We start from the raw sequence: 26,182 nt of genomic DNA, 5'->3' as shown, positions 1-26,182 counted from the left end.
GATGGATCAGCTAGAGCACGTCTAAACAAAAGACCTGTGTGAAGACTTGAAGTGTAAGAGAGCCCAGGGGTTGCAAACTGCTTCACAAGGTGGACCATAATGCGCAAGGATAGGACGGAGGAAGGTATGTGGGGAGAATAAGATGTTTGCTCATAGAACAAGTGCTCAGATTTGAGTGGGTTTAATGTCGCATAGGCAGCAGGGACAGTCCTTCTCTTAGTGGGGCTCTCCGCCCTTGAAGAAGTCCATTAATAATCAGCAGGGGAGAAATACAGTGTCCGCAGCGTTATCATAGGTGCACAGGAAACACTTGCTACGTGGTTGGCAACATAGCAACCAAGGTGCGGCATTGCTGGGACAGCCTGCCCAGGTGTATGTTAGCATTAGGTCCAAATTCCAGCACCGGCAGGGGTTCAGGCATTCAGACGATCCACCTCAAAACAGTTCCAGGGTTTGGGCTGCCATGAAATTGTGACTCTAGACCCCAAGCACTGCCCAAGGGCAATTTCTAACTAAAATAAAACTAATTCATTCTTCAATATGGCAATTATTTCTAGTGAAAATAGTTTTGACTAGGTTCCTACTGGAAGCAGCAGTCCTGACAAGAGCTACAGGGATCACCAGAACCCCAAAGGCCAGAGGACTGTGTGACCACAGAGCTGTGGGGCAAGAATAGAAGGGAGAGAGAAGGAATGTGACAGCAGTCACGGCCCGAGGCTGCAGCTCTCCCACACACAGACAGCACAGCCTTGTTCCTACAAGGACATCTCCTGGCATTGAGTGTCGTTATTACCAGAGACTTTGCTTTTTCCCCTTCGTGTTGGTAGTGCTATGAAGAAATCCCAATAATATTCTCAAATGATCCATAAAACATTTAAGAGTTATTGTGACTATTCTTACTTTGTGAGAACTATCATTTTACATACTACTAACATAGTAAAATACTGACCAATTGTAAGATATTTGATCATCTTTAGTCTTGCTGACAAACATTTCCTTGCTCCTTTCACCCCGGATAATGAGTGGGGAGCACTTTGAACCACTTTGTGGCTGACTGAAGTCATGAGACTCATGCTAGCAGGTGGATTGGAAGTAAAAGTGACAATTACTTGTGAGCTTCAGATTTCTTGAGATCTTTTCCTAATTCACGCAGTTACCATCTGGGCTAGAAGTGGTGGAAATGATAGATACAAAGAGAAAGACTTGATGACATCATGTAGGGAAATCAAGGCCAGAGCCAGGAGCCAGCCCCGACAGGCCTCTTGTGTGCTTCTGCTTTTGCCTGCATGAGGAAATGCTACATTTCCTGTGCTAATGAAAACTACTATCATTCCATGAAGATGTTTCAGGATCTACAAACAACTGAAGCCAACTAACATGAATTTTAAACAGAGACATATATTTACAAATCGAATGATAACAAAGCGGGATGTTAAGACAAAATAATCATGCTGTCCAGAGAACACCCTCAGGACTAGAAAAATGGAACACATGTATTATGTCAGTTACTTTTCCTGCCCACCGGAGCTCACCATCCTCTCTTCCCTCCTGTTGGGCTGATTTCAGAGCATTCTGGAATCCACGTGGTGAACAAATGCTTTGACGAGGACTCACTCCATCTGGAGAGATGCAAGATAGAAAAGAGCAGAATATATCAGCTTTTCTATTAAGAATTAAGGAGGATAGGAAGCAGAGGCCCTCCCTGAAACTTCTCTGAAAACCACAGTCCACGGAGCAAGTTGTAGGCACATGAGCAATGTCTGGAAACACTGAGCTCTACTCATGTTTATCAGTTTTGTTTCTTCATGCCTGTACCCCCTTTGGCAAAGGACAAGTAAGGTTTTGGTTCTTGGTGATATACATAACTTCTAAGAATATTCTTTGTTTTTAAATACATAATTCTTTTCTACCAAAAAGTAGTTCAGACTGTGAAGTAATGTGTTATAATTTCCTAGTTTGGGCTCAGAATACAGGATTGCTCAAGGAACTAGCCAGTAGTCTTCAGAAATGTCTCAGTTTTACAAAACTAATGTTTGATGAGAGACACAATTATTAGAGAGTCGAGAAGTGTCTCCCCATACAGGACTCTTAGAAAGGATGTCTCTGGAGATCTTGAATTCTGTAGTCACTAAAAAATAATGTTACTATGAGGATGAGAATTAGCAAGAAGAAGCTTCTTACAGGAAGACAGGAGGCAACACATGGGTCTGGCCTGCGGCTGGAAAAGTGGGTCCTGGGTCTTACTAGCAGAAAGGCCCAGAAAATTTTATAGAAGTGAAATGATGAAAGAAGTATATATAAAATGTGTTTGGAAATAGATATAGATATAGATACAGATATGGATAGATGATGTAAATATATATATCTATATACATAAATCTAAATGTATCAGTAGGTACAGAGACAGACAGATAGATGGACAGGCAGACAGATGGATTAAAATGATGGAGTAAAGATCAGCTACAAAATGTAGCACCTTAGCTGGGGATATAGCTCAGTGGCACAAGCGCCTGCCTGGCAAGTACAAGGTCCTGAGTTTGAGTCCCAGTACCAAAAAAAAAAAAAAATATGTAGCACTTCTCTGGAACCTGAAATTGAAACACCTAGAAAATGCTAACTTACTGAAGAAAAAAGCAGTTCTCCTTGAATTAAGAAAGACCCATCAGGAAAAACAGAAACTAGGGACTCTGGATACAGCACAGAGAAAAGAATGAAGTAGTCTGGAGTGCTAGCCACAGCACTCAGGAGGAGTGCCTATCTCTGCCAACACAAGGTAAGCCTAGAGAGGTCAGTAATCCCCTAGAGAGACAGTAGCAGGCAAAGCAGGGGCTAGACATAGATAACCTAAGTTTAATCTCAGACCGGGAAAGACATGGGGGTTCTTCCCTCTTTGGTGAGAGGCCAGGCTGATTGTATGTGGTTTTCAGAGTACAGTGGGTCTGAAAGTGCTAGTTTGGTGGACCGCTTGATGCCCAGCCCTGCCCTGCTTCCTACACTCAGCTCAGAATCCAGTGGTCTGTTTGATTTTTACCATCTGCCAACGTGACCAGCAACACATTTGGACTTGAACAGTTGCCATCTATTGAGGAGCTGCGCTGTATGGACAGAGGGACACGCACAGCCCATAGAGCTTGTGACTTGGGATGCACAGAGGGACGTGGACTGGGAGCAGCTGGAGTCAGTGTAGCCTGAGGGAGGCCAGCACTGACCTAACAAGCCCAGTAAGAAAGGCCGTGTAGGACGCAGCCTCACACACAAAAAGTGAGGAGACAAACTATGGCTTGGCAGTGACTCTCCCATTTCTGGTGGATTTCAGCATCACAGACTCTGGAAAGAAACAACACATACAAAAACACGGGAGTATTTTGAGTTCATATATCTTTTTCCTTAGTGGAATTTTGAGGTGTTTTCCCCTTTTTGTCCCTTTCTTTTGTGCTCTGTTTTTTCTCTTGTTTGTTCTTTCCTATTACCTTTATCTTGTTCTATTAATTTTCTTTTATACCTAAATAGGCTCCTTTATCTCACTGTTCTCTCCTCTGTCTCATTTTCCTTTTATTTTTCAAATTATACTTATTTCTTCCCCTTCTCCTCTCCTACATTTTATCATTACTAATAAGCTTTCTTAATCTTTAGATATTTAGTTGGCTCTATGCTATTATGTTTGAATTCTTTTCTATTGTTAATGGTGATACAGTTGTTGCATTTAGTAGATATTCAGCATGCATCAATGTTTGGTTTGTCTTTGTGTCTATAATATCATTGCAGATTTCTTTTTTGTTAAGTGTGGTATAGGGGTAGCTTTTATCGGTTCTTATAATATGTTAATGTCCAGTTTGTCTTTGACTCTATTATTGTTGTGCATTTTGTTGCTATTACCAGGGTGGCATAGTTGATGTCATTAATTTATTTTTACTGTATACGAATATATGGCTTATCTTTATGTCTTCAACAATACTATAGCTCATTTCTGGAGAACAGGGTGCCGAGCCGGTTACACTGCATCCTCCCTTCCCCAAATTAATAGAGGTGGTCAGATCCAGGACAGAGACAAAGGCTGATAGCCAGTCACGTCCACAGCATATCCCTGGAAAGCAGACAATAAATAGTTCTCCATACTAGTAACACAGCCTTTCCACTATAGTCAACTCTCAACCTTGAACAAATATTACACACACACACACACACACATACATACAGACAAAATATGAGCAAACAAGGTAAAAATATACCTCCAAAAACTCTTAACACTCCCAGAGCTGATCCAGGGGCACTGATGGGAAAGAAATAAAAAAACAAGTAGCTAAACTGTGCTAAATAACAAAAGAGGAAACAAAAAGGCAAACCAATGAGATGCTTGGCAAGTTCAAAGATAGTATAACTAAACAATAATGGACTTAGTAAAAAAAAATGATCAGTGAGCCTACAAAAGACACTAATAAAAAGCTAGCTGATGTAAACAAAATGATACAAAACATGAATTACTCATCTAGCAAGGAATTGGAGTGCATACAAAGGTACAAAACAGAAATCCAAGGATAAAAACTTCTACTGAAAGTATGGGCAGCAAAAATGGCCAATGTGAAAGGACAGAAGACAGAGCTAGAAGACAGTCAACACAGGTGACCGTATATTCAGAGACACCTTAAAATAACAAAAGAGCATTAAAAATGGACCCAATAGCTGCTAGACAACATAAAGAATATTAAGAGTAAGTGTAATTAGTGAAAAATCATGAGATAGCAACAGTGACATAAAAAATCTGTTTATAGAACTCATATCAGATATACTTCCAAGGACGAGGAAAGAACATAACATACAGATAAGCAAGGTATATAGAATCCCAAATAACCATGACCAGAAGTAACTTCTCCAGAATACATCACAGTCAAAATCCCAAGTCCAAAGCAAGAACAGAATCTTAAAACCTATTAGAGAAAAGTAACATATCACATATAAAAGTAAAACCATTAGAATCACAGCAAACTTCTCAACAAAATCCTTAAAGGCCAGGAGAGCCTGGAGTTAACTGTTTCAAGTACCCCTGCCAAAACAAAAAACACAAAACTTCCAACCCAAATTATTATGTCCTTTAAAAATATCTTTCAAAATTGATAGAGAAGTGGGTCTTTGCATTGCACAAAGCATCTAAAGAAATGTTTGACCACTAACCAAGCATGCTAAAATTCTCAAAGATATCCTAGAAAGAAACAATGAAGTCAAGGATGCCAAAATGTCTAAGGAATGAATACATCCTGTAGGATGAACAATCAAGCAGAAGGGGAAGAAAAAAATCAGCAACAGGAAAATAGCACAATGACATGAATGAGTCCAAAACTTTTAGTAACAATTCTCAATGTGGAAGGTCTCAACTCCTCAATCAAATGACACAGATTACCAGATTGGATCAAAAGAACAAAACTGTATTCTATATTCAAGCAATACATTTAACCCACAAAGAATTCATGGACTAAAATTTAAGGATGGAAAAACAATAGTTCATTCAACAAGAGCTCTAAAACAAGCAGGAGTAGCAATCCTACTTTCAGACAAACTGGACTTCAAGCCAAAACTGATCAGAAGAGGTAAAGAAGGTCACTATGTATTTGTTAAGGTAACAATTCAAGAGAACAAGGTCGCAATTATAAATCTATATGCACTGAACACTGGTACATCCAACTTCAAAAAGCAAACACTGCTGGGCACAGAAGATCAGATAGAAATCAACCCAATTAGAGTGGGTGGCCTGAGTACCCCACTCATAAATAGATCAACTAGACAAAAAACATCAACAAATATTAGAGTTGAACCAAACCTTCTAACAAGTAGACTTAATAGATATGTATACATAGTATTCTATCGAAAAACAACAACAACAAAATATACTTTTTTGGCCACATACAGTGCTTTGTACAAAATAGAATACACACTAGTTGATAAAGCATGCCTAAGTAAATATAGAAGAATTGAAATTATGCCATGTATATTATCAGCTTACAGTACAATGAAACTAGAAATCAATGGGAACATAAACCACAGAAGTTACACAAACAAGTGGAGATTAAACAATATACTCTTGAATAATCACTATGTTACAGAAAAAATTAGAACGTTCCTGGAATCAAATGATAATGCCAGTACAACATATCAGAACCTATGGGACGCAATGAAAGCATCCTTAAGAGAAAAGCTCATAGCTATGAATGTCCACATCAGAAAAGACATTTATTAATAACAATGAAAACTATAGTGACTTTACAGCACAGAAGTCTCAGCGGCCCCACTTTAACAAGTGTTCAGAGTTGACAAAACTTACAATGGGAAATAAAATACTTTGACTTCTGAAATGATGAACTGAGAAAAACTCATCTTCTAATCATGGGGAAGCCAAAGAAGACAAACCAAAAATGGCAGACGTCCTACCAATTAACGGACCAGTAGTCTTCAGATACGCCTCCGTCTTAAAAAAGACTGAACCTACAGGGAATGAAAGAAACATGACAACTAACGACACCACCCAGTTTGAGATTAGACATTACAGTAGAAAAATGTTTTTCAGCACGTTAGTGTGAGAATTGGTAAAATGTGGATAGGTCTATAGACTGGAATAATAGCTGTATGAACACCAATTTCCTATTTTTAATAATTGTGCTTTATTATGTGAAAGAATGCTTTTGTTTCAAGAAATATACACAAAATAAAAGGCACTAAGAGGCAATAAATTTTAATTGTAATTCTCAATGATTCAGAGGAAGAAAATGATAGATCAGCTTGATAAAATGTTAATATACTGTGAATCTTCATTAAAAGTATATGGGAATTTTTCACTGCATTTGTTCAACCTTGCAAGTTTAAGATTATTTCTAAATATAAAGATTTCTTAGGATGCAGCAGAGAGCCCAGCAGCATTGCAGATGGTAGAGACAGTGAAAAAATCAGAAGCAGCACGAAAATATGAGATACTTTTTGTAAGGGGTCCAGCAGATCCACTGTTGGTGAGTGAGGTGAACTGGTGCTATGCTGTGGCACACAGACATGCAGAACAGAAGCAGGTGGGGTTGTCATTTTATTTCAGAGGGTTCAGGGTGAGCCCCAGCAACTGAACATCCCAGGTCACTTCACTGCCCACTCCGTGGAGGGAAACGAGGGAAGTACCATCCAGTAACAGTATACTGCTGGCAGCTGGAAAGCAGACCAGGGGGAATTCTTCTGTGAGGCAGGAGCTAGGACTACCCAGACTCCACTCTGCTGGCTGCCAAAAGCCAGTATTAACCCTAAATGCCAAGGAAAGGAAGCATCCCCCTGGTCTATGACCAGCAGAGTGGTTTTGGCCCAGCAGTGCAAGGAGGAAAGCAGACTTAGCCTACAGTATATAACTGTAGAGCTTGTTTCTATGGTTAAAGGTGCCATATTAATAGTTACCACAGTTTGTGAGTTGCTAGGTTGTGCTTTAAGCTATTGTTACTGCTAACTGTACTACCTTAGCAAGGATGTCATACATGGTATAATCAAGTTTTCTCCCTTGTATGACAATACTGTGATCATTTAGGGTCATAACCATCACTGTAGTCCAAGACAAGAGGACTGGGTGCTGCACCAAACAGATAGCAACGCCTCATTCTTAATAAATTGGGGAGATTCTTGGGATAGACACAAAGACCAAGAATCCCCTATACCTAGAAGACACCTCTGAGGAATAGGCATTTCCTAGCAAAGCCTCAATACAAGTGATAAAGCTATCTACCATAACAAATCTAAAAGCATCAACACATAAGACAAAATAAAATAAAAATAGAAAATGACAAGATGCAGAAGAAAAATGCAACCCTACACCTCCAGCCCACTCAGGACAAGCCCAGAGCACAATGAGCTAGAGGAAATAGGAAGCCACTCATTAGAACTTTCTGCAATGATAGCAGCATAAGTGAAAAAACAAATGGGTGAGGCTATAGAAAAAATTAATATGTCAGGTAAAAAAAGAATTGATAATCAATATGAAAGACATGCTCAATGAATCTAAAGTAGACACACATAAAAAAAAGAAGAGTTAGGAAAACAATAGAAACCATGAATGCCCAACAGAGAAAGAAATGGAATCCATGAAACAGATCCAAACATACCCAGGAGATTTAAAATTCCATCAAACGTGTACACAACAGATTGAAAAAAGCCAAGGACAGAATATCAGATCTGTAAGACAGAACTGCATTAGCAACCAAAAAAAGAAAGATACCTTTTAAAAAGTGAGGGACCATGAAATATCAATCCAACAATTGCAAGATGAAGCAAAGAGGAATGACATAAGCTTGATCAGAGTCAATGAGAAAGCTGGAGCTAGCAAAAAAACCTTAAAAAACTTCTTCACAGAAGTAATGACAGAAAACTTCCCAAACATGGATAAAGAATTTGACATAAAAATAATTGAGGCATATAAAACTCCAAATAGCCATAACCAAAATAAAGCTATACCAGGGCATATAACAATCAATATTTCAGAAATTCAGTACAAGTGTAAGAAACAAATCATCTATAAAGGAAAGCCCATCAGAATCACAGCAGACTTCTCAGTACAAACGCTCGAGTCAAGAAGAACTTGGAGAGAAGTATTTCAGGCCCTAAAACAAAACAGCCTCCAACCCAGACTGATGTATCCACAAAACTATCTTTCAAATTTGATGGAGAAATAAAATATTTCCATGACAAAGAAAACGGAGTAAATTTATGAACACCAAATCAGCTCTGCAAAATGCTCTGAAGGATATTTCAGAGAGGGATAATTAGAGACTACAATTCCAAGAACGTCAATAGAAAGAAGCCACCAGTCAGGGCAAGCAATTAAACAGGTAAAAGACAGGGTGTCAACAACAGGAAAGTAACATGAGCAGGGTAAGCCAATAAAATAAGTTACAGCCATCAATGTAAATGGTCTTAATTCACCAATTAAAAAAACAGATGGGCAGAGTGGATCAAGAAGCTAGACCCAACAATATGCTGCATACAAGAAACACATTTACTTCAAAAAGAAATTCACAGACTGAAAGTTAAAGGATGGAAAACAATACTCCACAGGACAGGAACCCAAAAAAAGCAGGGATAATTATTTTATTTGTAAACAATGTGAACTTCAAGCCTAGAGTGACCAATAAAGACAAAGAGGTCACTACATACTTCTTAAAGGAAAACTCCAAGAAGAAGAGATAACAATCATAAATATATATACACCAAATACAGGAGCACGCATCTACATAAAATAAATATTAACAGACATGAAAGATCAAATAAGCACTAACACAATTGTAATGAGGGACTTTCTGTCCCCTACTGTCAGAAATAAATAGGTCAAGTAGACAAAATAATCAACAAAGAAATATCAAAACTAAACCAAACCTGTGAACAAAAGGACTCAGTAGATACCTATAGAGTGTTCCACCCAATAACAGCAGAATATACATTCTTCTCAGCTGCATATGGGATGTTCTCCAAAAAAGAGCACATACTATCTCATAAACCATGCTTAAATAAATGCAAAGGAATTGAAATTGTCCCATGCAAATTACATGACCATAGTAAAATAAAAATGGAAATCAATGGCAAAAGAAACCACAAAAACTCCATAAACACATGGAAATTAAATAACACCCTCCTGAACAATCAGTAGGTCACTGATAAAATTAAAGAAGAATTTAAATAGCATCTACAATTAAATGATAAAGCCAATACAACACATCAGAATTTCTGACACAATGGAAGAAGTCCTACAAGAGAAATTTATAGTGGTGAATTCTCACATCAGGAAAAAACAGAACAAGCTCAAATAAACAACCTAGTGATAAACTTCAAACTTTTTTAAAAAGAAGAAGAAATAAAACCTGAAGTTCATTCAAGAGTGGAAATTATAATGATAAGAGCAAATATTAATGAAATTGAGGCTAAGAAAACACTTGAAAGAATTAAGAATTGAAGAGTTGGTTCTTTGAAAGAGTAAATAAAATTGATAAGCCCTTAGCCAACCTTATAAAAAAGAGGAAAGGAAAGACTCAAATTTATGCAATTAGGAATGAAAACAGTGAAATCAAACAGACCCTACAGAAGTCCAAATGATCATCAATACCTACTTTTGGACCTTGTACTCTAATAAGATGGAAAGCACAGAAGAAATGGACAGATTCCTAGATACATATGAATTGCTAAAACTGAATCTAGAAAATGTAAAAATTCTAAATAATGCAACATCAGTTAATGAAATTGAAAATGTAAATAATAACTTAACCAACTACAACAAAAAAGCTAAGGTCATGACTGATTCATTCCTGAATTCTATAAAAAACTTAGAGAAGACATAATACTACTACTGCTGAAACTATTTAATAAAATTAAAGAGTAGCAATACTCCCAAATTCATTCCTGGGAGCAACCATCATCCTGATACTAAAACCAGAGGAGGAGCTAACTAAGAAAGAGAACTACAAGCCAACCTCTCTAATGAACATACATGCAAAAATCCACAATAAGATACTGACAAACAGAACGTAGCAAATCATCAAGAAAATTATATACCATGACCAAGTAGGATTCATCCCAAGGATGCAGGGACGGTTCAACACACACAAATCAATAAATGTAATACACCATACTAACAGAGCTAAGAACAAAACCCACATGATCATCTGTTATGATTTGTGTCTGGATGTCCCCCAAAAGCATCACACAGTCATGGGGTGGGCCTCTAGAGTTTTTGATTGATCCATGGTCCATCGTTGGGATTATGAGTATGAGTACTACACCCGTGCTGGGGTGGGTACTTTCAACACAATGGAAGGGAGAAAAAGAGGCTGCTTAATGCAGCTCCTCCCCTTTTTGCTCTTGCTGCTTTTGCTGCCTTCTGCCACCTTGAAATGTTGCCCTTGTGCCATGCCACCCTGCCTCGGAGCCACCTGGTTATAGACTGAAACCTCCACAAACTGTAAGCTAAATATTACTTTCCTTCTTTAATTTTGGGCATTGGATATTTTTTCTCAGCAACAAGAGAAAAGTAACCAAGACATCATCTCAATAGATGCAGAAAAAGCATGTGACAAAGTTGAACACTTATTCATGATTAAAAAGAAAAACCTACAGAAAACTGGAAGAGAAGGTCTTTATCTCAATCTGATAAATGTCATCCATGACAAACCAACAGCCAACATCATACTAAATGGTCAAGCTTTTAGTCTAAGATCAGGGGCAAAACAAGGATGCCTACTATCACCACTCCTATTCAGTATAGTTCTGGAAACATTAGCCAGAGCAATTAGATAAGAAAAGGAAATAAAAGGAATAAGGATAGGAAAGGAAGAAATTAAATTATTATTCTTGATGAATGATATGCTACTCTACATAGAAGATGCTAAAAACTCCACAAAAAGATTTCTAGGTTTAATTATAGAAAGCCCTTCCAGGACTTCATCTCAATCCAGGATGTTTATAATCCCATGGAAAAATTATTGGAGGGGTGAGGATATAGCTCAGAGGCACAAGTGCCTGCCTGGCAAGTGCAAGGTCCTGAGTTCAATTCCTGGTACCAAGAAAAGGTACTGGAATTCCAATAAGTTAATTCCAATCTACCACTTCCAGTGCAAACCATGGCTAGAATAAATATGCTAAGGCAATTTGTAGTTGTGGAGAAGTGTCTTGTTCACTTTTCTCTTGTTGCTGAGACAAAATACCCTATGACCAAAATTATGGAAGGAAAGGTTTATTTAGCTCACAGTTTGTGGGGGTTTCAGTCCATACTGGGCTGGCTCCAAGGCAGAGTGGCACATGGCAGAAGGCAACAGTTCTTGGCAGCAGAAGACATCAAAAGCTACAGGAGCAAAATGGCATGGGGAGGGCAAGCCTCTTCCTCCCTTACATTGCATGCTGGCTATCCACCCACATCCACACCATCTCAGTGCCCCCCTCTTGCACAGGCTCAGGATGAATACCAAAAAAACATCCTAGAGAGGTAAAGGCATGTCTTTTTCACCCCAGGACTTAGAATTGCTGAGTAGTTTAGCCAAGCCTCTAGACTCCTCAAGTTGACATAATGTATCAACCCTAACAGGAAGTAAGGGGGTCCTAAGTCCAGCTAGTAAGATGGCTAACCAGAACAAAGGCTTCGACTCGAGGCCAAACCTGGGTTTTATTAATTCATGAAGAGGAGAGTGGCTCGGGATGAGTGAGCGTGAGAATGGAAGGAAGTGAGTGAGTGCTATGAGGTGGGCTAAGTGGGAGGCCTGAAAACACCTGTGCAATATGCAGAGAGAAGAAAATGCAGAAAGAGCAATCTGCATGAGACAACTCAAGGTAGTATCTAATGTTTTGGGGTCCGTGCTTCAGCTCTGATGTGTCATTTTTTTATGCCCTGGGAAGTCATAGCCTCTTATGCTGAGGCTCAGTCCCAGCCAACGGCATGGAGTGTTGCTCTCCTTCCTGCCTGGATCACACATGCTTTTTGGGAGTTACAAGGTGGGGAAACACTGCCCTATCACCTTGCTTCAAAGACTACACATCAGCACCTCTGCTAGATCAATTTTCATTGCTTAAAGCCAATTGCAGGGATAAGGATAAGTCCTAACCAGTTCTGTACATATCCATACATGGAAATAAGGCCAGCTTTAGCCAAAATGGACATAATTGCTCTTCTTTCAAGGAGAGTACTCCAGGTGGTCCTCCACATTTAATAACCAAATTCAGTAGCATAGATGGATATAAGGTCTACACTGAAAAATCAATAGCATTCCTGTACACAAACAACAAACATATGAGAGAAATTAGGGGAACAATACCTTTCACAAGAGCATCAAAAAATGCAATACTTAGGAATCAATCTAATGAAGTAAATTTATAATTTTTTTAATAAAAAATTTATAATTTTTTTTGGTACCAGGAATCAAACTCTGGACCTTGTTCTTGCCAGGCAAGCACCTGTGCCACTGAGCTATATCCTGGGCCCTGAAGTAAAGGATCTATACAGTGAAAATTACAGTACTCTGAATAAAGGGACAGAAGAGGATATCAGAAAATGGAGAGATATCCCTCGCTCATGAGTAGGAAGAACCAACAAAGTGAAAGTAGTCATATTCCTGTTATGGCAGAATTAGCAAGATAACACTCATGGAGGCCAATAACAGATACAAGCAAGCTTTATTCAGCTAGCGCCAGCAGACAGCACTGACAGGGAGTCAGAAGACATCAACCCCTAGAGAACTGTGTACTGAGCTGTTACCCATTTGCAGGTAACCATGGTAGTTTGCCCCACAGCTATCTTAACTGTTGGTTCCTGCAGTTAACTACCTTAGTGGGTTTTATGGTTAACTAAGTGGGAGGGTTGATGAGTGAGTTCATCTAGAGTTTAAGTGACTTTTAAAATGGAGTTCAGAAAAAAAAATGGAGTCACATTTGCCATAGTAGCTATGTCACTCCCAAAACTATTATACAGATTTAATGCAATCCCAATCAAAATATCATTAGCATACCTCACAGAACTAGAAAAAACATTCCGAAAATTCACTTGGAACCAGAAGAGATCTAGAATAGCAAAAATAATTCTAAGCAACAAAGGCAGTCAGGGGCATCACAATCCCTGACTTGAAATTATATTACAAAGCTACTGTGATAAAATCAGCATGGTACTGGCAAAAAAAAAAAAAAAAAAAAACAGGCCTGAGGACCAGAGGAACAGATTAGAAGACACAGACACAACTCCTTAACTCAGCCACCTTATCTTTGGCAGTGGGCCAAATACATTCACTGGAAGAAAGATAGCCTCTTTAAGAAATGGTGCTGGAAAAGCAGGCTTTCTGCATGCCAAAGATTAAAACTAGACTCATGTCTCTCACCATGCACTAAACTAAAACTGAAATGGATCAAACATCTAAACATTTAAATAGAAACACTAAATCTACTGGAAGAGAAAACAGATATAACTCTTGAAGACATAGGGGTAGGCAAAGATATCATGAACAAAACCCTGATCACATGGGAAATACTATACAGAATCAACAACTGACATCTCATCCTTTTAAAAAGCTTTTGCACAGCAAGAGAAATCACCAATATCATGAAAAGAAAATCCACAGAGTAGGAAAAAATTTTGCTATGTTTAGCTTAAACTATTTCTCTCCTAGTGAAAATTTAAAGGAGAAAAATCTTCAGAAAAAAAGAAAGAAAATAAATAAACTCCTATAGTCTCTTTGAAATGCCCCTATCTCTTCTCCTAAATCCTGGATCCCTGCCCACCACTCCCTTCATCTTTGACATGTTGTCCCTCAGACAAAGGACTAAATTCATAAAATATAAAGTACTGAAAAAAATCAGGCCCCCCTCAAAGTTTATACCCCTAATCCAAAAATGGTCATCTGAGATGAATACACACTTCTCAGAGGAAGAAATACAAATGGCAAATAAATATATGAAAAATGTTCAACATCACTGGTCCTTTGAGAGATGCAAATTAAAACAATGCTGAGATTCCATCTCACTCCAGAAAGAATGGAAATTGTTGAGAAACTGACAAATAACAAACACTGGTAGAGCTGTGAGGAAAAAGGAACCCTTCTCCACTGTTGGTGTGAGTGTAGACAGGTGCAACCAGTGTGCACCCATGTTTACTGCAGCACAGTTTCTAATAGCTAAATCTCAGAAACAAGTGAAATGCCCAAAAATCAAGGAATGGATAAAAAAGATGTGGTTTTTTTATACAATGGAGTACTACTCAGCCATAAAGAAAGATAAACTTGAGACATTTCTAGGTAAATGTATGTACCTTAAGACCATACTCTTAAGTGAAATAAATCATACACATGTGTGAATATCATGTTTTCCTTGATGTGAGAAACAAAAAAAAAGTAAATAAAGACCAAATTGTACAACAGATATTGTGAAATAGGAAGAAATTATTCAAAAGTAAAGAGGAACTAGAGAGGGATAAGGGGGAAAGAAAGGAAGGGAGAAGAAAAAAATGATAAAAGAAGGATAAAATGGAAACAAAGCTTTGTAAATAAGGAAGGAAAGAGGGGTTGAAGGGAGGGAAGGGATTGGGAAAAAATAGGAATCAAGATATATCATATACAGATACAAATTCCCTACAATAACAAGATCATTATGTATATCTAAATTGTACCAATAAACTTAATCTTAAAAAAAAGATTAAATACTTAGCCAGTATAATTTTTACTTTTTTTCCTACAGTTCATCCCTAGATCCAGAATTATTTACCAAGTTTTCATTCATTGTATTTTCCATAATTTGTATACAGTCATATATATTTTAAAAATCTTATACTATATATATATATATATAATTAGTCATATACTGATAGATTTATATCCTGGCAACTTTCCTAAGCCTGGCTACCTGTGAGGTATTAAAGAACCCATATTTTTGAACTCACACATTAGCTTCAATGCTTAGTTGGTGGGAGATTTTGTATAATTCTATTGTCCAATTGATGCTCTTGTTTGTTCTTAAGTGAAAACTCAATAATAGTAATTAATTTTTAAGAGTCTTAAAGATAACAAGTATATATGATTATGCAAAGAATCTAACATAATGTCCTTTATAAAGTAAGCAATGAATGTCATTGCTCATTATTTTGCTTAGTCTAAAGTAGTTGTTCAATAAATGTTATTATTTTTAAAAGATTTTTTAAAGATTTCAAAATAAATAAATGAATACAAAATGCCCAAAGGGTTTCTACTGGAAAAATAGGGAAAAAAATGCATGGAATCCCATATATTACAGACTGGAGCAAGGCTGGAGGTATAAAGAGATTTCCTTCTACTCTTCACCAGTATGAGTCAAAAATGGTGATTTGGGTTTTTTCTCCAGCTACCTTTTCCCTGTTTCCTGGCCTAACTTCACAATGCATATAGTCAGGAATTACTCCACCCACACAGGCATCCCTACATCCAATGTCCTGTTATCACACTGGGATCACCTCTGGGGGTACCCTGAGATTACACTAACTGAGGCTCTGATTATTTTTTGGTTGTGCTTCCCCTTATGCCCTAGTTTTCTTTTCACCCCAAAGCATCTAACCAAATTTTTTTAAGGCTTCAACTAACCCAAGGCACAATTTCTTCTTCTGGGTTTTAATCATCTTCTATTTGTGTTCATATTTAATCATCATCTGGGAAATAATTCTACATTGGTAGCAACCACATGCAATATGAGGAGAACACTGAACTGGGAGTTGTACCTCTACCATCAGGTAGCTACATGAGCTTAGGTAGCTCACTTCTATAATTCTCACTCATAAAATGAGGAATCTGAACCACATCTTAACAATGGTGATCTCTCTCATCTCTAAACGTTAGTGATGATTATTACAGATGAGGTCCCTCTGACTTGAGAAGAAACTTTTCCTCCTGAAGTAAAGTGCTGAGATCCTTACGCTCCAATCTGAAGGCTGACCTTGGTTTGAGTTCATAGCATTGGCACTGCTTTCCCCAAGAGAAGGATTACAGTTAAGAGGCAGCATTCCCACACCCCGGTTCTATTTTATAACAACGCCTAGCAGCTTTGCTATGTTTAGCTTCAACTATTTCTGGATGTGTAACAGTTAATCACCTCTTCCAGTAAAAAATTAAAGGAGAAAAATCTACAGGGAAAAAAAAGAAAGAAAAGAAAAAATAATCCTATAGTCACTCTGAAATGCTCCTACCTCTTCTCCTAAACCTGGACCCCTGCCCCGACTCCCTTCACCCTTGACATGTCTCCACTATCACTGCAGCCGTGTGGGATGAGCTGTGCCGTGCCCGCCATGCCCAGGTATTTATTTTCTTCAGTCCTGGCTCTGATTCCGCCGCACCAAGCTGTCCAGGAGTTGGGGGAGTTGTGCCCAGTTTTGCAGGACAGCAGGATTTGGGCAGACAAATTTCAGAATCTTTTTCTAGGCTCTTCCCTCTTGGGCTGTTCATCCACAGTAAAGTCTCTGGCTCTTTTTCTCTAAATCCAGACTTCCACCACATCAGCTCTTCTCTCGGTAACTATTACATGCAAATCTATTTGTTTTTTCAGATTTTGTTTTGCTCTGATTGTTCCTTTTCTCAAAGGAAAAAAAAAATGAAGCGAGAGAGAAAGTTACACTCAGTTTGCCTTGTGGGGCCAGGAAAGGGGACGCAGTGAGGGTTCTGTATCCTGACGAAGGAATGCCAGGAATCCCGAAGATGGGCACAGGCTGCCGGACCTGAGAGCGCTTTTTATAGCAGGAAACACAAGAGCAGTGAGGATGGTCCGTGTCCACTTGCTGCAAGCAGAATAAATAGACTCTGAGACGCAGAGGCCTGACGTTTCCAAAAAGGGAAATATTTTTATTCTTCTAGCATATCAGTTTTGTAAAATATGAAAAATGTCAAACATATAAAAAGTTTAAAAAGTGGTAGGATAGCCCACACCATTTTGGCATATTTGCTTTTTTATATATTGCATGCATTCCCTTATTTGTGTGTGTGTGTGTGTGTGTGTGTGTGTGCATGCTACTGAAGCATTTTGAAAGAAATTACAGAATCAGGACACTTCACTTCCAAATACTTAATTTTTTATTTCAAAAAACTACAACATTTTGTGACTTAACATGATTACTCTTGCAATTTACATTTCCATAATATATGTAACAGCCTCATGTCTAGTCAGTTTTCCATGTGGTAATAAGAATATGCTTTCTAACTGTTTTTCTCAACATAGAATCTAATCTGAACCAACTGTCTGGATGACTGTAGCATTTTGCACTTATCTAATTGTTTCTCTTTACATTTAATTTGTAACTCTCTCCTCTGTTTCTCTCCCCTGGGGGTTAGATCAGGGCTTGATCTTGGCTTGATTAGATTCAGGTTCAAGATGTTTGGTAATAGCCTCCATAGGTGATATTGTATGGTTCCGATTACAACGTGTTAGGAGGCATATGATGTGTGGTTATTCTACTGGGCACACTAAATTTGATCACCCGCTAAAGCACAATCAGTTCAGCTGCTCTGCCACATAGACATTCTTTAAATTATTGTACAATGCAAAGTTGCATGGTGTAAACCAGAAGGTTGAGGGGGGAAAGAGGGTTAGGAGTATAATACTCAAAAACTTTGCAAGTGACTTTTAAAAAAAGATAGGTACTGAGGAAAGCAGTAGCATTAATGTATGCAAAAGGCCTAAGAACTACATGAATGGTACAGTGTATATGGCGCTTGACCTGGAAAAGGACCTGAAGTTTGCCTGTGGAAGTGGGTAGCTTGTGCTTATGGGAAGGTCATAGAAGGAAGTCATCTAAAAAGGAACAGAATGGTCCAAGCCCAGACAGGACTGGGTGGGATCACTGCACAGCGACATGGCGCAGCTGTGGGTGCATTCTGTGTGTCCTATACGGCTGACCTCATCTGGGTGCAGTTTTTGTACTTACCTAGAGTATGTTGTATACAAAAGCATATAAAAGCATACATTAAAGTGCATTATCCTTAAAGTGTTTCTACATATATCAAGTGCACTGGGACAAATTTGCCTTTAAAGACAAGTATCACAACTGACTGATTTGGTAATTTGCTCCTTTTGTCCTTTTTTCTTGATCAATCTAGCTTGAAGCTTATCAACTTTGTTGTTCTTATCAAAGAATGAGTTACTATTTTCAGTTACTTTCTTTGTTCTTTTGTTTTTATTCTTATCATTTTCCTGGTTACTTTATGCTTATTTTGCTCATCTTCTTCTAGCTTTCTAAGATGGAAGTTTGCCAGTTATAGATCATTTTCCTTTTCTAAGTTTTTAGAGGTATACATTTCTCTCTACTGCTTTAGATACATTTCACAAACCCAACAGTTTATGTTTTAACCAGCACTGAGTGAAAATATTTTCTAAGATTTCTGGAATAAATATACTTTCTCCTAAATATAGCTAAAACTCCTACATATTACATATAAATGAAATACAAGAAAACTCTGAAAGATGGAGAACAAAAGGCACCTAAACTAGGGACCCTGAGGAAGGACACGGCACTCCACGAGGTTCATGACCTCCCCTGAGGCAGAGTGGGGATCCTGTCTCCCACCGCAGGCCGAGCAGTATGAAGACATGCTCATGCACCCCTGGCTGTCCCTGAGGGTGAAAACTGGGCAAACACACTTCCCTCACCACCTGTCAGCAACAAGTATGCCTCCCTCTCCCCCGGGGGCAGTAGCAGGAAAGCTGCTAAATGAGATGTAGGACTTCATAACTGTACAACCAAACTGTCCAGGTTTCAAATGAAAGAATGTGTCAGATAAAGATCCCAGAAAACAGATGACAAGAGCAAGGTGGCACTGATGTTAGAATACCTCACAAGAATTTTAAGGCAGCAGTCGTAAAAAATCATTAACAAAATTATGAATAGTCTTGAAACAAGTTTAAAAGAGAAAGTGTCTGTGAGGAAAGAGAAAGCCTTAGCAAGAAAATGTAATGTCTAAATATGAACCAAATTAAAATTTTAGAACTGGAAATACAATAACTGAAATATGAAATTCAGAGAATGCAGTCAATGGCAAAACAGACAGCACAAGAAAAAAATAAAAGTAAACTTAAATACAGAACAATGAAATTACCCAACCTGAACAACAGTGGAAAATAGTCTGAAAAAGGAGGAACAGAGCCTTCGGGACTTGCAGCATGAGAAGAGAAGATCCAATGTTCGTGCAACTGGATTCTCAGACAGTAGAAAGACAATGGGCTGAAAAATGTATTTAAAGAAATAATGGTTTAAAATTCCCTAGATTTGGCAGAAGGCATAAACCTGTAGATCTAAGAAGATTGAGTGAGTCTCAATCACGATAAACGCCAAGAATATCTTGCCAACACACATCATAGTCAAACTTCTACAAACCAAAGATAAAGAAAGCGGTGAGAGAGAAACACCTCACCAATCCGGAAAAACAGTTCAAATGACGGTGGATTTCTCATCAAAACTATAGAAACTAGGAGAAACTAATGCACCATTTTCAGGTGCTAAAGGAAAATTGCTGTCAGCCAAGAACACTACATCCAAGGGAAAAATCTTCCAGGAATGAAAGAGGAAATCAAGACACTCTCAGAGAAAGAAAAACCAAGAGAATTTGTCACCAGAAGACATACTCTAAAAGAAATTTGTGTAAATAGAAAGGAAAGATAAAGAGGACATTCCAAGCATCCTGAAAGAAGAAAAGACAAACATGTGAACGGAAAAAACAAAAATATGAATACAGAACATTTTGCTTTTCATTCTGAGTTGTTAAAACCCAGCTTGACAGTTAAAGCAAAATTAGAATGTTCTGATTTGGTTATAAATATCAGTAGAAGGTTTTTAAATTTAATATTTACTTAGGACTATTATAATTGGAAGAGAGTAAATGGAAGGAAAGCAAAGTACTTTTTTAAAATTAAGTTTGTGGGTACAGTTTAGATGCACATAATGATCACATGCACCATAGGGAATTTGTACCTACACATGATATATCCTGTACATCCCTATACATGATGTGCCATTGTAACTGAAACATTGTTGACAATAGTAGACTGTGGGGTGTGTGTGTGTGTGTGTGTGTGTGTGTGTGTGTGTATTTAGCAATAGACAAAGTTCTAAGTAAGCTCAAAGTTGAAGTATTTAACACTGACTAATTTAGGTTTAGAATCCCACTTTTGTTTAGTTTTGCTTTAAAGAAACCAAAACATATTCATTTGTGAGGTTACTAATCATCTAAACAGCTGTGCGCTTGATTCCTCCCAAGGTTGGGGAAACCAGATTTGTAAACCTTGAAAGAGGACCAGAATACACGGTAAGAAATAGATTCTGTAAGTGTTCAGGAAATAGAGAGCACTGTGTGTTATCAGCTCTTCAGAGAAGGCCACGTCAGAGGTAAGGCACACGACATGGCTCCAAAGCACAGCTGGGCCCAAAAGGAGAGCATGAGGGCGTCACCATGGCACCTGCTCAGCAAGCCAGTCAGCCAGGCCAGCACAGCTCTCCGCGCCGGCTGCCCGTCAGGAAGACCAGGTGACAGGAGAACATGCAGATTCCCAAGGCCCCGGAAAGCTTCTGAGTGTTTTCAGTGACTAGCAAGGTTGGGTAGCCACAGTAGAAAAAAATATGTAGCACAGTTCACCACTTTAATAACAGGATAACACTGGCTGTTTCCATACAGTTATTTTATTCCACTTAGTCAAGAACAACAAGACCATTATGAATATAGCATTACAGAAATAATTGATATGACTTAGTTTCCCTGTGCTTATGAGAAGGTCATGTATGAGGCAGATTTGTGTGGGGGAGGTTATTTGCTGGTAGCGGCTTTTGCTTCCTCCCTTGCCGCTGTTAGCTCTGCCCACGCCGGAAGCCCCGCGGACTCCCTAAACAGTGAATGGGCTCCACAGGCTTCTCCAGGCGGTGAGGGCCTCCTGCTCATACAGCCTGCAGCGCCGGGCTCCTCCCATTTCCAGGAACACTTCTGCCTGGCTTTCCCTTGCCCCTGCAGGAACGGGATTCAGACGGCTGACGTTCCATGTCAGGTGAGGAAAGGGAACCCCGCAGACTCCTCTCTGACGTGGAGCTGGGCCTGCGGCCAGCGCGCTCTGGGTGAGACAGCCTGAGCTCACGAGAGCTGGCCGAGCCTGACCCCAGGTTGGGTCCACAAGGCCTTTCCTCTGCCTCTTCCTCCTGCAGGCCTGGGGGCCAAGGCTGGGGACAAACGTGGCCCGAGCTTTCTGGGTCATCTAAGCACCTGTCCATCTCTCTCCACAAGATGCAAATCCCACAGACTGCAGTAGGAGTTTGCCCAGTTGAAACTTGATTTCCTCACAAGTGTTTGATGATGATGATGATGATGACAATGACAGTGAGGAGGAAAGAGAGCAAGAACTTCTATTAAAATACAGCGAAATGAAAAAGTGAAACGACACTGGTAACTTGCTTTATCTGCACCCAACTTGCCTAATCCATACTGATGCCCATGATCCGTACAAGAAGCTGCTGTGTGGTCGCTGAGCACGCTTACTGTCATACTCCGCAGGCTCACCTATCCTCAGAGCCTGAAAAGCACGTGCACTGTTTGATGAAAGAGTTGAATTAGAGCTGTGTGATAAATACCTAAGCTCTTTACGTCTACAGGGCCTACCACGTGCGTTTGGGGGTCGTAAGGAAGTCTCCAACAGATCTCACTGAAAGGGCCATAAATAGGTTCTCCCCAGACCTACCTGCTTAGATAAGCAAATATTTTAAATCTTGCACCTCTAAAACAGAGGATTATGTTAGTATTAAACTCCCTCAGAGATTACTGAATTGCTGTTTAAAAAGTAGCATGTGGGTTCAGGCTTTGGTGGTAGAGGGCGGACGAAGGCACCTTCCGACCCATTCATCCACTTACTCATTCCTAAACCGATTCACTCACCAGGACACACTGATAAACCAGCAGTCCAGGTTCTCGTCAGGTCCTGATGGTACAAAAACGTGCAGCACATGCTCTTCTCTCCAGATAGTTCAGAGTCTGGCAACAGAGACAGATACACACACGACAAAGCGCGGCAAACCACAGCAACAGCGATAAAGAGACGCCCGTGCCACACTCTCCTCCGGTGGACATACACACCAGACAGCCAGTGTGAACCGTGTCTGAGCACACCTAGAGACAAGGTTTTGGGTATTTGTGCTGTGCTATATTTCCTTTGCCTTCTTAAGCTTCCTTGTACACTGAATAACTAGAACTCCAAGCCACCCAAAGCTCCACTCATCCCAGGTTAAAGACATTTCACTTCCTCCACCGTGACCGCTGAGTGCTCACAGCACCACTGGTGTCATTCGCTGCTTGTCCACGAGGAGCGACGCCCTTCCACCACTATCATCCTGGCACTGACAGAGAGGCTTCCTTTCACAGCCCTACTGTGGCTCATTCGGCTTCAAGACAGAAATGCGTCCCAGCTGGTATGCAGTTTCCTGTCTTCCGGAATTTAGAGCCAAGCTTCCTGGGGTTTGTTTGGAAGCCATTGGAATGGTACTACCCAGTTTTACACTAAGAACTTCTTTCTCCTGATTCTGAAATAGAGCACACCACTTTAGTTCTCAGCAGCACGTTTCTGCGTATGTAGGACACTCAACAGGGGCAGGCATGATTTTTGAACTTCCAATACCATTTGTGTCTTAATCTGGAAATTGAAGAGTCTGACTACACATCCATCAATGCATCACTTAACTACCAACATTTTTTCTTTTATTCTTTGTCATTCTCTCACAAAAAGAACATTCCTTCACACCCCAGAGCTGCCCTGGTAGCGTTTAGGTCAGCCTGTTCCTCCTGCAGACAGAGAGCAAAGCAGGTGTCTGCAGATGTTTCATCCTTCTGAGTCCAAAGCAGCGCGAGAAGAAAGCTGAGTCCACATAATCCCCCTTCCTTGCACATTGTTAATTCCAGCAGCGGGTACAGAAACGTCTAGTAACCCTTGAAACTCTTCAGAGTGAAGGGAAAATGTTTCACCTGCTCTCAATTTTTTAGCCCGGAACTCCTAAAACATTTTAAATTGCACAAGGGAAAGGGGAAGGAAAGACTATAAGTGAGTTATTTATTTAGCACATATGTGAATAAAACTTTACAACACATTGGGTAATTTAATTACATTTCATCTTATTATCCAAAACATCTTAAATCTACAGTTAATGCCAGAAAGTCAGAAATGCTCTTGACAGGAGACAGGAATGATTTGGTTTACCGTCCATGGTAAACTGCGGCACTGCACAGGTTGATAAAGTGAAACTTACCCTTAACGTCATGCCATGACAAGATCCTTTTTGTCATCTCCAAATGCTTTCAGAAACCCTTACAGAAACTCACAGGAACTCTTGCAATCGTCAGAAAATGCTTAGCCCCCAACAGAGTGAAAAACAACACCTTTGGGTTTTCACTCAACGGACAGTTCTGAAGCACGAACTATGCCTCGGTACATTACTGAACCCTGAAAAATTAGCGTAAACAAAACTTGAGCCTCTCGTAGTGTCTTGCGGAAAACACACACTCAGATTATTGTAAATAGAAAAGGCCCGCAGGAGTCGCCGGCACGTAAAAATCCTCAGCAAACGCAGCAGCGGCAGCAGCGTCTGCGCCCGACAGAGGCCCTGGGGCTGAAGGCCGCTTGGTGGGACCGGGAAGGCTCCGAGCATCAGAAGCTCAGGCGGACGGCAAGGGCAGGGGAGGCGCGCCCCAGGAGGAGCGGCAGCCGCGCAGGAAAGCGAAGCGGGGCCTGCACCGAGGAGGGAAGCCCGCTCCGAGCCCCCGGGGCAAGAAGGCCGGCGAGAGGGGCGCGGGGCGGGTGCGCGGCCGAGCCGCACCAGGATCACCAAGCCTCCCACTCGCGGTAGCCGGCGGCGACAAACGGGGAGGGCGGACGGAGGGGCGCGGGAGCGCGGCCCCAGCGTGCACACGGGCGGCTGCAGCCCCGCGGGGCTCGAGCAGGCCGCGGGGAAGAGGTGCCTCGGGAAGCGGGAGACAGGCCTTCGCCTCACGAGCGACTGTGCGAGCATTATCCCCGCTTCCTGGGTGCACTTCCCAGCGAGGTTCATTTCTGTAATGCACGGCGAGCTTTTACGTTAACAGGAAGAGTCGGAGCGGCCTCGCCTGCGCGCCCTCGCGTTCGTGGAGCCGGTTACCCGGCAGGCTCTGCGGGCGCCTCTGGCGGCTGCTCCGCGAATTGCAGGCCCGGGAGCTCCGCCTTCCTCCCTCGCCCGGGCAGGTGCCAACTTGCCTGGCAGTGCCGGGCAGCTCTCACGGAGGCTTCCTCGCACTTTCTCAGAGGACACACAGAATACGTGTTGGCTGGGGTTACAAACGTAGAGTGTTGTGGCTGGCAGAGGGAAGTGCTGCCCTTCCGGACGAAGGAGCAGGAAGGGCGGGACGGGGGCAGAAGGCACGGAGGACGGGCGAGGCCCCGAGGCATCCAGACCGGACGGGTGGGCTGCTGTCGGTCAGCGGGCGAGGCAGGGAGGTCCCGCGCTGCTGCCCATGCCGTTGCAAATCGAGGATCAAAACAGAAGCAGTGGCCAGGGACCCAGCCCGGCGGCACGGCGCCCGCCTGGCGAGCAGAAGGCCCTGAGTTCGACTTCCAGCTTCAAGAAAAAAAGTAGAAAGCAGGGAGATCGATCTTTTGCAAAAGAGAAGGGAACCAAGAGACGGAGAGAGAGGGAGGGCGGGCAAAGGAAGGGAAGGGAAGAAGGACGGAGCGTTGGTGCGTCCCGCACACGAAGCAGCTTCCCACGACGAACGCAGCCGGTACGCACTGCACACGCCGCTACCGAAACCCCGCAGACTCGGGTGAGTCCGCACGGCGCGCCGCGCGGCAGAGCGACAGGGCACGAGCGCCTCCGCGCGTTTAGGAAGACTAGAGGAGCGGGCTTTGCAGGCCCCGAGGGCAGAGGGGTAACAAACGTTCAAGGAGACGGAGACACCCACTGCCATGTTTTAACCCGCACACGTTCTGCTTACGCGTGGGATTCTCCTACTGTGCTTCAGAAATACGTAAAACTTTTTAAAGCCGGAGATCCTCATCGTTAACAAAGCTGTGTGGTACTAGACTTTAGTTTAGACTCCGTGTAAGTTGCATCCTGAGAGGAGAAAGAAAAAGCATGCACTCAGGGCTTGGCAGCTGTCCTCCCACACCTTCCGTACTGCCACCCACTGAAACCCTGGCAGCTATCTTCGAACCTTTCCGTTTGAGCCTAATTGATCACTGTGAGCCACCTCACTGCTGTCACAATGTTCCCGCTGCGAGGGCCTCTGCAGCCTCCCAGAGGGCTCTCTCCCCCTGCTGAGCGCCCTCCCACCAGCTCAGCCTTTCTGAAGAGTAACTCAGATCAAGTCACTCTCCCGCTCAGAGGCTTCCCACCACACCGAGACAAAAACCCATTCCTCACCAGTCCTACCAGGCCCTCGCCACCCACCCCTGCTGCCTCTCAGACCCCTCCCCACCCCCGCCCCCAACTCTAGCTCCTGCGACTGCCTGGCGAGCCCTGAAACACACCAGGCAGCCTCTTGCTCTGGAGACTTTTTGTCTACTGAACACTATAACATTCTGCCGTCTCTGGTATGCATCCAAAACAGTACCCTCCCTACAGCCGCTTACTATGCTTTATATTTTATAGGGCTTTTCCTGAAATTTCATTAAGCACTTGTTGATTTGTCTGTCACCCCCCCCAGAA

The 26,182-nt window shown here is 41.3% G+C and overlaps 1 protein-coding gene across 3 annotated transcripts; it reads right to left on the bottom strand.

The window, feature by feature from the left end:
• Window positions 1-1,409: 1,409 nt before the first annotated feature.
• Window positions 1,410-24,623, bottom strand: LOC102023290. 3 transcript variants are annotated; one of them, XR_261634.2, is made up of 3 exons: window positions 23,753-24,623; window positions 22,392-23,499; window positions 21,145-22,048 (listed from the first exon to the last, which is right to left on the bottom strand). XR_261634.2 is itself a non-coding variant. In XM_013516291.1 (2 exons), the coding sequence occupies exon 1, from the start codon at window positions 24,548-24,550 to the stop codon at window positions 23,897-23,899; it is 654 nt and encodes a 217-aa protein (XP_013371745.1). In that variant the 5' UTR covers window positions 24,551-24,623; the 3' UTR covers window positions 1,410-1,619; window positions 23,753-23,896. The 3 variants fall into 3 exon arrangements, 2 of the variants coding, with proteins under 2 accessions (XP_013371745.1, XP_013371744.1); XM_013516291.1 differs by lacking the exons at window positions 21,145-22,048; window positions 22,392-23,499 and adding an exon at window positions 1,410-1,619; XM_013516290.1 differs by having other exon boundaries at window positions 21,145-23,499.
• Between the last annotated feature and the right edge of the window lie 1,559 nt (window positions 24,624-26,182).

This window comes from Chinchilla lanigera, unplaced genomic scaffold (assembly GCF_000276665.1).
Source record: "Chinchilla lanigera isolate Chin_1 unplaced genomic scaffold, ChiLan1.0 scaffold00033, whole genome shotgun sequence".
Taxonomy (NCBI): Eukaryota; Metazoa; Chordata; class Mammalia; order Rodentia; family Chinchillidae; genus Chinchilla; species Chinchilla lanigera.
The sequence above is the reverse complement of the archived record's forward strand: the minus strand, read 5'-3'. Positions and strand labels throughout refer to the sequence as shown.

Coding starts and splice junctions, on each gene's coding strand:
- LOC102023290 (XM_013516291.1), bottom strand. CDS start 24,550: ATGAACCTCGCTGGGAAGTGCACCCAGGAAGCGGGGATAATGCTCGCA.